At 45.8% G+C, this 13,722-nt stretch overlaps 1 protein-coding gene across 1 annotated transcript; it reads left to right on the top strand.

The window, feature by feature from the left end:
• Nucleotides 1–7,522: 7,522 nt before the first annotated feature.
• Nucleotides 7,523–13,060, top strand: LOC130526900 (beta-1,3-N-acetylglucosaminyltransferase lunatic fringe-like). The gene is made up of 8 exons (XM_057034905.1): nt 7,523–7,992; nt 9,970–10,018; nt 10,618–10,720; nt 10,799–10,952; nt 11,047–11,126; nt 11,209–11,368; nt 11,446–11,531; nt 11,880–13,060. The coding sequence occupies exons 2-8, from the start codon at nt 10,015–10,017 to the stop codon at nt 11,938–11,940; spliced, it is 648 nt and encodes a 215-aa protein (XP_056890885.1). The 5' UTR covers nt 7,523–7,992; nt 9,970–10,014; the 3' UTR covers nt 11,941–13,060.
• The last annotated feature ends 662 nt before the right edge of the window (nt 13,061–13,722 follow it).

The following is a 13,722-nucleotide window of genomic DNA, read 5'->3' as shown; positions in this document are numbered from 1 at the left end:
AGGAGGAGACACGCAGCAGTAATGGCTGTGGGACACGGACAAATCTGACACTATATATATATATATAATCCCTCCATGCGTTATAGAGATTCATAAATCCAAGGCTATTAAAAGCAAAGGAACTTAATTACAGATTCAACACCTCATTCTTTTGCCTTGTCAATAGCCTTTGATGAGCGGTATAGTGTTATTAACAGCGTAATCCTCACAGCAAACCCAGGTTAGATTACTTTTATTGAACACTAAATGTATCGCCCGTATTAGATTTACTGATTAGAAAAGGTTTTCGACACAACACACGGCTAAATCTTTGTCCCCGCCAGAGCAACGAGTTCTTTTTTTCCCCAAGGTCAAAAAGATTGAAGACGTACAAGCGCACAATTTGCTTTGATTGGTTTTTCATTATTTTTTGGGTTCTACAAAGCGAAATGATTATGAATAGAAAGTTATGTAAGTTCTGCTGTTGAAGGTGTTTGTTGAGACTACATATAAACCAGCCTATTGCAGCAGTCAGGGGGGGCATCAGCAGTAAGGAATTGGGTTCCTTTTCCAATAACTGCAGGAAAGAGGTGAAGGAAGTGGTCTGAGTCTCCGTGTTTTCTCACCTTGAGCTGTTGTTATTGTGCCTGAGTGGCGACAGAACAACAGTTGATGCTCCCATCACTTGTTCTTTTTCATCGTCGCCCAATCAGGCGGTTCCGGCTGACCGCCACTTCATCCAATCACTCGTCTCCTTCCTCACATATGAAGCTTTTATCATTCTGCCCAGCGTGAAACAACCAGTCTCATCATTTCTTCATTTATTGAAAATCATCAACCGCCATCAACGCCAGCGTCACCAGCCAAGGGAAGAATTTCTTGACGGTGTCATCAGGTGGCGACTTGATCAGAACATCACCTTGCAGAGTGATTCTTCTTTTTTTTTTAAAGATTAGACCAAATTCTCTAATAATAAATCCAAACACATCAGAAGTGTCAGCGGAGGTCAGTGGTGAAAGAGAATCTGGTTGTTTAGTTGTACATCTACAGTTAGAAAGAGCTGGATTACACATGCAGAAGCTAGCGTGCTAGCATGTTTTATTGTCTGAGAAAAAGACAAAAAAGAGTGTCCAACACTCTCCTCATCCGCTCTTTTGCTTCACAGTTTTATCAAAGGAGGTCAACTGGCATTTTTCCACCTTCTTCAAGGTGTGAGTGCTTGAAAAATAGCAAGTAAATGAATAATAATAAATAAACTCTAACAGTTAATTCCCTAACTGCCAACGAATGGAAGTGAAAGTGGCGAAGTCATCGAAATGAACAGTTTTCTGCAAATATAATTAGCAGGACACAGCAGTGCATTTAGCCTCATTGTAATTCTATAAATGGTGGCACAATGTTTATCACATTTCACCCTTCACAACCTTTAAATAATTCATGCAGCCTCACACGCGCCAGGTGGGGTTGAGAGTTGATTGAAAACCATTAAATTAGAGGGGTATGCTGGTTTAAAAAGACAAAAGCTGATTTATTTGTCTCTCACGTCCTCACCTCTACTTATAAAATCACGGCACAAGCAAAAATGGCTGTTTTTTTTGTCATAAACACTTCAGTATTTCACCTTAATTTCAGTCAGTTGAGTTTGAAACACACAACTGTGTCGCCAAGGTTGAGAGACGCTTTTATCTGTTTCAATTTCACGTCATTTTAGAAGATTTACTTTTCCTTTTTCAGACCATGTCCTTCCCAGCGTGACCGTTCTGCGTCTCCACTCACAGACCAGTGTCTCTCCTGCATTTGTCACGGCTGAGTGTGAGCGCACATGTGTGTCTGTGTGTGTGTGTGTGTGTGTGTGTGTCTGTGTGTGTGTGTATGGATTTCAGAGAGGTGAAAGGTTAAAGGTGAATCACCAGAGGAGGCAGAACAAATGTCTGGTGGGTCAGTACAGGTTTATGACTTAAAACCAGTACAAAAGCAGTGAGGTGAGCTCTTTGTTCCCTCTTCATCTTTAGCATGCGTGAAGCTTTTGCCTCCAAGTCACAGATGAACACAACAGCTTATTTAAAGCTGCTGCAGGGACACAAATCTGTTTGTTTCGAGAAACCTGCTTGAATAATAGAAATGATCAAAACTAAACGCAAACTAAATCATTTGTGCAGGCAACTCAGTATTTATCACCTCATTTTGGTAAATCTAAAAAAGGTCAGCTCAAATTCTCTAGTGCGCAAATATTGTGCTTGTGTGGACGTTTGTGCTCGAAACCATTTTCCAATGTAAAAAGTTAATTTAAAGATGAATTGATTAACCATGACCCTTAGAGTGCTCACCTTCACATTCATTGGTTTTCATTAATCCTTTTCCTTTTACCTGCAGACCTGTGTGTGTGTGTGTGTGTGTGTGTGTGTGTGTGTGTGTGTGTGTGTGTGTGTGTGTGTGTGTGTGTGTGTGTGTGTGTGGTGTTAATTTAGATTGATTAAATGTCTCTCTGAACTAAATGAAACAGTTAATTTCCTTCATCTTTACTATCGAATTCTATCAAGTCATCGTCTACTGAACCCAAACACAGGTCCAAAACCTCAAACAAACCTCATTTCAAGTTGTGGAGACCAGGGAAAAAATGTGCTCATTTGCCTAATGAAATCAACAGTGAACCTCACAAACACACACACACACACACAGGTCAGGTCCTCGTGGAGAACTGCTCCTCTGTTATCTTTTGATTAAGTGAGCAACTGGTGGGATTTAGGGAGCTTTGGCAGACAGTGCAGATGAGTGTCAGGAAGGAGGAGTGAGTGTTTGCATCAGTGGTTCTAAATGTTCCATCAATCCAAACAGAAGAACAGTCGGAGATCTTCCGTTCTGTATGTTGCAGTTCGCTGTGGGTCGGGACAAATGCGTAATTGGAACCTCAGGTATCTCCACTCCTGAAGTCAGTTGTGGCACCAGATATTGCAATAACAAAGACTAACATATCCTGCGGGTTACCATGGAAACACATCAAATCTCTAACAATTCCAGAAAGGTTTTTTGTTGTGATTTTGAGTGTGTGAACAGGTTAGCGTAATTTTCCATTGGCCGCCTCAGTCAGTGATTTAGCATTTCCTGGAGAAAGTTCTTGTGCGACCGTAAATATTCCAATAATAATCCTTTGCCAGAAAGTGCTGCTAAAACTGTAGGAAATAATCCAAATGAGTCACTTCCTGTTGTGGGGGACAGTCAGTGTTGGCCTCAGAATATCAGCAACTGTTGCTGCTGCTGCTCAGCAAACCATCCAGCCGCACCAAGGGGCCATTTGGACTCTGTAACCTACCTGATGTGTATGGTTCTGAACTGTGGGAGGGAAGTAGAGGGTCCAAGCTGGAGGTAATAAGCGTTTTATAAGGATGCTGCGCTAACCTCTGCAATGCCGTGGCGCCCAGGACCTACATGCTAATGTGACAGCTATACACACGGAAACCTCAATACTCAAGTTTAACAGTTTAAATGTCAAATCTGTCCATCACACACGAAAACACACATACACACACACACACACACACACACACACATACACATACACACACAAACACACACTTATTAAACCAACTACTGTGAAATCTTGTGATCAGGGATTCTGTGCTGAATTCCCCTGGGAATGTACAGTGTCTCCTACTGCCTTTTACACACACACACACACACACACACACACACAGACTCTGGGTGGTATGAGCAGTTGTGATATCACTTAATGGACTCACATGGTCCAAGTTAATCAGCTTTGGCTAAGTAGCTGCTAGGTCATCCATGAAGCTGTATTTCTGTTTTTGATTAATCCTGCGATTATGACTCCCCTTTTTTGCTTTTGTAGCCTGGAAACTTGAGCACCTCCAAACATTTTTACTATCATCATCATCATCATCATCATTATCATCATCATTACCACCACAAGCAGCAGCGGCAGGAACAAACTTTATTTGTAATAACAGACAAAAGATGGTTCAATTACATTCTGATGGTGTTTGTCCTCTTAAAAACTGAGGCCTGAGTATTTTAATGAGAAACACATGACTCTACAGTCCTGGTTAGGATGACAGGCGCTCTTGTTGAGGCAGCGCGCGCACACACACACACACACACACACACACACACACAGGCGCTCGGGTAAACACGCAGGCTTATGATTCGGAGTAAGAATATGAAAAAAGTTCTTTTATTTTGTCCATAGAGGAAAAGCAAAGTGTTGTGGTGATGTTATGACAGACATGTGAAAGAGGAGCGGTGGACAGATAAATCTGGCGAGACCTCACACACGTTCCACTGCTGACCTGAGTGGAAAAACAAGTTGATCGGAGAAGTTTGTCTCCTTTAGACAGCCCATCCTCCCTCTCTGTTGCAGGTTCTTTTTCCATTTACAACTGTCATGAACTGCTAAATTCTCCACAATTGTCAGTGACTCAGCGCTCAAGGTCTGTTTTCTCTGCTGCAGGATTCTGGAATCAATGTTTTGTAATCAGAGCGACAGGTAGAGCGCACCAAGGGGCTTCAGCAGGTCAGATTCCTGCTTTTTAGGTGGCGGAGGGGAGATATTTTTTCTTTCTGAAGCGTTTCAGAAGAACACGTCAAACATGTTGACAGAAGCGAGCTGAAGCTTTATTCTTGAACGCTAAAGAATGCTCTCAAAGCATTCCTGATTCATTCACCTCCATATTCTTACAGCCCTTGGATTCCTTTTGAAGAGAAACCTGCAGCTAAGTCGGTGCTCTGTGGTCATGCTGCAAGGCGGCGAAGCTTTGATCACATAAGACATGAAAGTGTGGTCAGGGGTCAGTGGTGATGAGCGTGAAAGCAGGCACGTGTCCATTCCACGTACAAGAAGGGTCTATAAGCAGGTGGAAGATGAAGAAAAACAAACCGGAGTACAGCAACTTCAGGCAAAAATACTCAATCAACGCCACGTGCACATGTCCCTGCCCTGTAATCAAGTTCACCATTAACTGTAGTTGAAATTTGGAATTGAATTTGCCCCCATGTCTTCAGATTCATTTTAAACCAGCCACCAGAAAGACTGAGCAATGTTTTCCCATATTTCAGATGACAGCTACAGATGTTTCCGTCCTCGAGTGTCGGGAAGAGCTCTTTATTCCAGGACGATGCTGGAAATTATATAGAGTGTGGCAGCTAAGCAGCACATTCTCTTGGCTTTGATTTCCTCACAGCAAATCGGTGCCACCACAGGCCTGAAGTTGAGTATTTATGTGGAGAACACTGTGGTTGGTGGCAGCTGAATAGAAGATGAACGAAGAACCTCTATTTATAGTCTCATCACAAGCTATGTTTATGTGCTCGCTGCTCTTTCCTGCTCTTTTAGCCCGTATGTTTGGCTCTAAACCAACGTTTTCTCTGGGTCAGAGCGAAACAGCAGGTCTCAGCTCCAGGATTTCAGCCCCTCGGACCTCTTTTTTTTTCTCTTTCGTTTTGTTGCTGCAGGAGAGCAAGGTCACAGTTTTCCGACCCTCAAGTTTGGGCTTTTCCTTCTCACTTCCTCTCACCCTTTGAATCACAACAACTAGGGGGGAAAAAAAATCGCCTCCCGAAGTTCCCGAGGTCACTTTCATCTGCAGGTTGAAATTAATAGAGGATCGAGTACTACTTAAATGTGGTTATTCCCTTGAAAGAAGAAACTGCTGCGTGATTGCTGCTGGGACGGAGAACAAACGGGAAGTTCTGCTCCGACCTTTTTTCCAAATATTGGGGAAAGGGGGGGGGGTGTCAGTCATGGGGAAATCTTTATATCAAAAACACTGAAAACTTTTTTTAGCAGCTGTGAAAAGAGGTTTTGTGGCAGGTTTGCCATGAGGAAGAGAGCCTTGTTTTCCATTTGGAGCGAGGGCAGATTCTGATGCAGATCCACATCAAGAGGAACCACATCAGACACAGATATTGGCATCTGCAGGGACGGAGACATTTGCCTCCTGTAACGGGTTATTTGGATTTAAATAAAGCAGCCTATTAGAAGTTTTAAAAAAAAGTGGGCTTCGACCTGAGTCAGTAAGTCAGAACAGATTTTTGTAATTAAGTAGAAAAATAAATTCTCTGGTTATCGACACCAGAGAGGAAGAGTTTATCTTAAACCAGGTTTGAGCTAAAATTGGAATACTGAGGCGAGGCTGAGCAGGTGGCAACAATCTGGAGAGAAAAGCAAGATGACACAGCTACATTCACCAGATGATTTTCACTCGGAAACAGTGCAAATCACAAATGAAGTAAAAAAAGCAGCTCTGACGGTGCTGAAATTAGTTAAATGGACCTGAAACCAAGAAAACCCTGGCACGTAAGCCAGCCGCCTGTCACTGAGCTAGAAAACAAAGAAAAACATTTCTAAATTCCTTCAGAAAGGACGTTTAAGAAAACTGTAAATATATTCTCCTGTGCGTCACATCAGGGCCATCTCAAAAACACCTGTAAATAATGGACAGGAAATTCGTCTGTGTGGCCTGACAGAAACATGTTTACTGGAAGGAATGAACCTTAAGAAAGCCCCGTTTATTTCTTTTTCATTCTTCATCCTGAAAGTTCTGATTCACTTAAACCAAAGGGTGCTTTTAACGTTCTGGGTGAATAACCATCGTCTGTTGTCAGCAAATGCATGTGACCAGCTTGGAATTTTGGGAGGATTTTCTAAACATCTTGTTCTCAGTTGATACATTGTGCAGCCCAGCAGCTCCTTAATGTCTCCTCATCTTCCACACTGCTTCTTTGGTGCACGAAAATATAAACAGTTTAAAACAAAAGAACCACACAAACAGGTTCAAATCTTCACGTACAGCAATAATGACAAAGCTGGATTGCAGTTAAATCCGTTTTTCTCTACGTATAATTTGTTTTTCAGCCTAGTCTTGACTCCTAAATCCAGTTTCACAGTATTTCTGTGTGCTGGACCTTAACTGACGCCGGCTGGTGGCTTAACGGAGCTTAAATAGCAGAGACAAACTGCACATTATTAGAGAGGAGGCATTCCTTACATGTTTGGTGCATCTGGCAGTGTGTGTGTGCGTGTGTGTGTGCGTGTGTGTGCAGTTGGCAGCACTACACACACTCTGATATCACAGCCTACCACATCTGTCCACTTGGAGAGTTCCCCAGCATGCCTCCACACAAGCAGGGCAAGGACGATTTTTACAAAGAAAGCAACACAAACTAAGACACGAACTAAAGACATTTCTTTCATATTTTAAAATCTGAATCACTTTACATACCGATTTCATTCAGAATCTTCGGTAATTGTTGTGACTTTACGACCGTGCGCATTTGGAAATGTTGGAAATTAGATGAAAAGGTGTAAATAATGTGTAAACAAATATATATAATATGTAATACAAATATATACAACTATAAATGACTTTTAGGAATTTTTTATTGTTTGATGCCATGTGGCTCATCGCACCACTTACGTGTTAGAGGTCCCCGCCCACACCAAGGGCGCTCCAAACGCCCATTGGTTGGAGCAGCTGTGGCCCCGCCCACAGACGGACTCCTTAATTTGTTGGAAAGAGCGCAACAGCAGCCCCACTTTGGGAGGTCAGCCGCCGGGGCACACCAATGTGGCAGCTGCGCTGGTGAAAACACTCATTTCCTCTGTCCGTGGATGAATCTGTGAAAGCAGCCCCCCCCGGTCATGGTGTGGAACCCCGCCAGTGGGGCCCCGAGCCCCCGGCCGCTGCTGCTACTGCCGTGGCCACTTGCCTGCTTGTGACCGGGATACTTGTCGCTCATGTTGGGCACCCGAGCCGCGGAGAGCCGAGGGAGCCGCCCGCGGGCGCAGCAGCGAGCGGGAAAGCATTTTCGGCATATTTCAGGAAGCTGACTCGGGAGAGGAGAGCCGTGCGCGTCCCGCCGCGGAGGAGTTCAGCCCCGGAGCCGGTGGAGCATCTGTCCCCGTCCGATGTGTTCATAGCGGTGAAAAGCACCCAGAGATACCACCGGGAGAGGCTGGAGCTGCTGCTGGACACATGGATCTCCAGGAGCGCGCAACAGGTGAGCCTCGAACCAATAGAAAGAACTTCCAAACTACTTTCTTTGAGTCACTGCCCATAAGACCAGTAATCACTTTAAAGAAAAACATGTGCACTTAACGTTCTTCCACATTTTGCCAATCATATGCATCAGATTCAAACTGTTAAATGAATTTATTCCATTGTTGTAAACTAGTTGTTGCATTTGGTAATTGGACGGTAAAGAACACTGCAGAGGTTCCATTTATGACTAAAATAAATACAGCTTATGGCTGTTAACTCAAACATTTTGAATGTTTATTGTTCACGCACACCTTAACACGCACCGAAGGTCAGATGGGCATCATTTTGCCCATCGCTGGAGGGTTATAGGGTTCCTCTCCCCCCCTGTCGCAGTCACATGCGAGTTATAAACCCCCCTTAGAAAACTCTGACTCCCTTTGATCCGCCATCGTAAACCAGAGACCTTTGTAGTGTATGAGGGGGAGATCTGAGGGCCGCCAGGCCCCTGATGTGTTGACACAATACTGGCAGGGGGTAAAGGGGGGGCGGGGCCTCAGCCCAGGGTGGCTCAGAAGACCCCTGGACAAGGGGGTCACACATATGCCCTGATGGACCTGATGTACACGTCAGAAGCTCCTCGCCCGTCGGCATGAGATCCATTTTTTCCGGGGCCTGATCTGTCTGGATCGTGGTGAACTGCAGCCGCCGGCTTCAAAGGCTCCCTGATCCGCTCCACACCCGCCCGTGGGAGGTCCAACAGCGGCTCCGATCCTCCGGAGGTCTCTTTTCGCGTCTCTGTTGACGCGTAAACAAAGCTCAGCTGATGCGTGTCAGCGGGCCGCCGCTCTCACGCTCAGGTGGGGGAAACCTTACCTGTTTCCCAGACACGCCTCCGCGCCGCCAGACTGCTGAGTAATGGAAAACACACAGGTTCTCACCGTTGAACCGAGGCCCTGGGAGCTCGCCAGATTTCTCACGGGAAGCTAAAAAAAGGAGCAAACACACGCCGGCGCTCCGACACAGACCCCCCCCCCCTGCCTCAGGTGTGTTGTCCTGAGATACCTTCATCCATCAGGCAGATCTTTTTCCTTCTCTTTGACCTCTACCCTCCCCCCCCCCCAGCTCAAGTGTACTTTGGTAAACGACACACACTCCTCCAACAGCCCAGCTGCTCTCTGGAGACTTAAGAGGCGGAAAAAGAAAAAAAAAATGCTGACAAAACCTCACAGCTGGCTGGCTGGTTTTTGTTCGGCCCCTTTTTTCCAACCCCCGGGCTGCGCAGCGGCCAGAGGTTATTTCAGGTTTGCGCTGCTCAGCAGGATGTTCCCTCCGACTTTCCCTCAGATCAGCTGACGGCCTCTAAGATCCTTGAAGTATTGATCCGTTGACGTGCAGGAGGACTCCAGAGACGTACACGTTTCTCAGTATTGTTTAAAATGGCAGCTCGGGCGTCTTCATCGGGGCAACAACTCTCTTCACCAGCGGGTGGCAGACATGGGGTCAAGAGGGGAAATGGGCAACGTCACTGAATATTAGCTCACATACACGAATGGTGCTAATGCTAATTCACCCAGTCGGAGAATAAGCCTCACTGAGGGGACCTGATCTTGGGTCTATTCAACATGACTCCATGTTGTGGTGGGTTTAATTTCAGAGCCATGAGACAATATTTACACGCTGCTCTCAGGCTGCACCCAGGGAGCGTGTCTACTTCCAGTGGAAAGTTGAGGGGTCTGCACACACACACACACACACACACACACACACAATCACTCATCGCACAAACACTCATGGACACAAACCCGAATCCAGCTGCCCCGCTGTTGATAGACAAGAGGCTGACCTTTGTCCTGGCCTTCATCCAACATCGTTTGTGTGTGTATGTGTGTGTGTGTGTGTGTGTAACAGTCACCCATGAACAATGATGGCCAGAGCTTCTGTGTGTGTCTGTTTCCCTGCTGAGATAACACGAACTGTTTGTGTTTTTTTCCCACAGACGTACGTGTTCAGCGATGGAGAGGACGAGCAGCTGAGGAAAAGGATGGGTGAGCTGCACACACACACACACACACACACACACACACACACACACACACACACACACAAACCAGGAAGCAGCGGTGTTATCTGGAACGTGTAGACAGGAAGTCAGTCCAGGCTGCTGAGTGGGCAACCCCATGTTTCCATGGAGTGCAGGAAGTTGCTGTACTTCAGTTGGATCAACAGCCTCACTAATAAAACTCTTCCTTTCTGTCATTATTCTCACTTTATGACCAAGAAACAACAGCAAATATGATCCAGTCGTCTTGAACCCGGCTGCTGCTGGTTGTCTTCCCCCTTCGAGACGCGGCGTTAGCTTGTTGTCAGCCACCAGCACTTTCAGATGTAAATGGGACACATATTACAGGCACGCCCGAGAGTTGTCGGGTCACCTCAGGGTCACTTTTAAAATTCCACAGCCTTGTTTAGCTTTTAAAAACTTTAACTGGCCTGTTAGCGGTGTGGCTAAGAGGCTAAGACACTGCTAACAGGCTAACCACCTCACAAAAAGCAGTGAGAAACGTTCTTTTTGGATACAGGAAAATCTTTTTCCTGTTGGTTCTGTGTTTGATTTGTGGTTGTTGTTGTTTGTGTTGATGACCAGGAGAGCACCTGATCAACACCAACTGCTCAGCAGCTCATAACCGCCAGGCTCTGTCCTGCAAGATGGCGCTGGAGTATGAAACCTTCATCAACTCTGGCAAGAAGTGAGCAAAACACACACACAGACACACACACATACACACTCAGGCCCTTTTGCTGACTCGGTGTTGTGAACCTCGCAGGTGGTTCTGTCACGTTGACGATGACAACTACCTGAACGTCGGGCCGCTCCTCAGCCTCCTGTCCCAGCACAGCCACACCCAGGACGTCTACATCGGCCGTCCCAGCCTGGAGCGGCCGATTGAAGCCCCGGAGAACCCCGGAACACCTGGAACGGTAGCTCCGTTTACTCCTGTCTGGTATATCTGAACACTTCCGCTCCGCCCAGAGCGTTGACGTGGCCTGGCGTGTGTTTTGCGTTCCGGCGCAGGTGCGTTTCTGGTTCGCCACGGGCGGAGCGGGATTCTGCCTGAGTCGAGGCCTCGCTCTAAAGATGAAACCCTGGGCCAGGTGAGCCGCCTCCGCCGCACGCGGACAGTCCCGCCGTGTCCGCGGCGCCCTAAATGCCCCCTCTGTCGTATCCCTGCTGCAGTGGCGGCGTTTTCATGGAGACGGCCGAGCGGATCAGCCTCCCGGACGATTGCACCGTCGGCTACATCGTCAACGCGCTGCTCGGCGCCAGCCTCATCCGCTCGCCACTCTTCCACTCGCATTTGGAGAACCTGGGACTGGTGTCAGACATCCACAGTCAGGTACACACCCGTATACAGCGCTGGTACAGCGGGACCAGTGTCTCCAGTATCTCCTGACGCTCTCTGAACTCCTTTAGGTAACGCTCAGCTACGGAACGGCGGAGAACAGGAGGAACACGGTCAACCTGAAAGGGCCGTTTTCAGTGAAGGAAGATCCTACGAGGTAAAACATCCATGAGTCCAACATCCAGACGTTCCCAGAAATATACATCTATTGTTTACGTTCTGGTCCTGTTTCCTGTGGCCGAGCAAATATAAAAGGCAAAGTGATTGTATTTGAAGTCTTCCTGGTATTAAAGTCTGTTTTTTTTTAAATTTTCCCCTCATTTTCATATTTGTTCACGTATCTATGACGCTATTGTCTTTTGTACCACTTCTCTCTTTTATGCTGTGGGAGGTTTCCCGTCTTTGTTCATTGTCTCTGACCGATTGTGTCTTATTTTGAAATGCTCAGTCGGCAGCTTCCAGGCATTGTGACTATTATTCCGTATTCATTCCGTCTCTCTCTCAGATTCAGGTCGGTCCATTGTCTGCTGTACCCAGACACCCCCTGGTGCCCCCGGCGGCTTTAACGCCCACCTTGACGGAACGTTGCCTCATACAAGTTTTTCGCTCTTCTCGGGAGGACCAATAATTTCATCCAGGACCAAAGAGATGAGGCCCCTGTGGTGCCCCACAGCTGAGGAGTCTCTGATTGTGTGTGGAAATGCTGGATCTCCTTTTGACTTCTTCGGAAAGTCAACTGTACAAGATGTCACAGGGCCAAAGGCTTGAGATGAAGACTCAAGTTTCTGGATTCAAAATGAAGGACAAAGGCTATTCTATCTCTTTGGCCGGTTAGGTCTCAAACCTGCTGCGACAAACTCTCCACCATGTAAATACACCTGTAAATTTGTTTCAGCTGCTTTATATGAAGGCAAATATTTGCTCGGAAAGTAGCAACACAAGGCCGAACTCAACCAAGCAAGAAACTTCAGAGTTAGCTGCGGCTAGCAGATTGTCATCGCTTTGGGTCAATTTTGGAGAAGAAGCAGAATATTGAACATGTTGCTAGTGCATGTAAACCCACTGGGAACTGTGAATGTACAGCCTACTGCAAACCTTTGAGCGTTTATCTCCAGTACCAAACCAGAAGTTTTGTCATCCTCAGCAATATAATTTGTACATACGATGAATACATGAAGGTCGTTAGCATGAGGAGACTCAAAACACATCAATACTCAGCACTTTGTCTCAGTTGCAGCAGCAAGGGAGTTTAACGAGATGGTTTAAGCTGACGTTAAACTGCACTGTTTAGCTCGGCTAAACCAATGAGGAGGGTTGAGCTAATTTCGGTACCCCAAAGAGCCGTCGGAGGCAGTGCAGATGCACTGACCTCGCATTTTTTTGGGCTCTGAAGTCCGATCTGTGCAGATTACTAATGTATAATTGATTGTGTTCTTCCAAAAATGAAGTACCTGTAAGTTTAAAAGGTGGGTTACATGAGCGATGTGTCCCCTTTGATACGCCGTTGACTCATGTTGGGTCGTTGTCTTTCTGCGCTTAACATCAATAAGTCATATATATAAAAAAAATCTGTCCCCTTTTCTTAATGAATGTGTGAAGCATCTTTGCATTGAAACACACCTTTTCCTCTCCAGTATCTGGACTAAATGAAGACATTGATTGAATAAAAGATCTGTGTTAAATGCATGAGTGTGTCTGAGTGAGTGAGTGTAAAGCAGAACGAGAACTCTTGACCTCTGATCACACGCAAGCATGTTATCTGATGGAGCTTTACACATGGAACGTCAGAGATAAAGGAACAGAGGGCTGTTCGTGTGTGCTTCTGTGGACTGGAGAGACGGCGGAAAAAAAAGAAACGGTTGTCCGGGTTCAGTATATTAAGCTGATTCTGACATCTGATGGCTGCGTTTGGTACTGCAAACGTATTTGAATTAAAATTGAGTTAAAGAACTGTTGGAACATTCAAAAATGTTGCAATTTCTGTTGCTACTTCACAGGTTTTAATTTTTTTTAGGATTCGGGGAGGTTGGGGGTTGTTAAAACTATAAAGCATCCCAGATTAGTCTTGACTTTTAGCGCACACACGTCACACTTGTGTTCCTGGTTATCTATTGAAAATGCTGCTGCTGATGGAAAAAAGGAATCTCAAAAACTAATGCTACAATAATTATCTCAGGGAAGAAGTGCTTCAGAGTGCTGCACTAAATTCTAGAGCATTTTCATGCCCAGGCCTTTGAGGGCATAAAAAACGCATTCTTACTGATATTTTTTGGTCCACATGTGCAACCTTCAGCGCAGCTGTTACCTGCCTGCTTTAAAATGGCAGCGCGTTCATGGTCCAGACCTAT

Source organism: Takifugu flavidus, chromosome 6 (genome assembly GCF_003711565.1).
Source record: "Takifugu flavidus isolate HTHZ2018 chromosome 6, ASM371156v2, whole genome shotgun sequence".
Taxonomy (NCBI): Eukaryota; Metazoa; Chordata; class Actinopteri; order Tetraodontiformes; family Tetraodontidae; genus Takifugu; species Takifugu flavidus.
The sequence above is the reverse complement of the archived record's forward strand: the minus strand, read 5'-3'. Positions and strand labels throughout refer to the sequence as shown.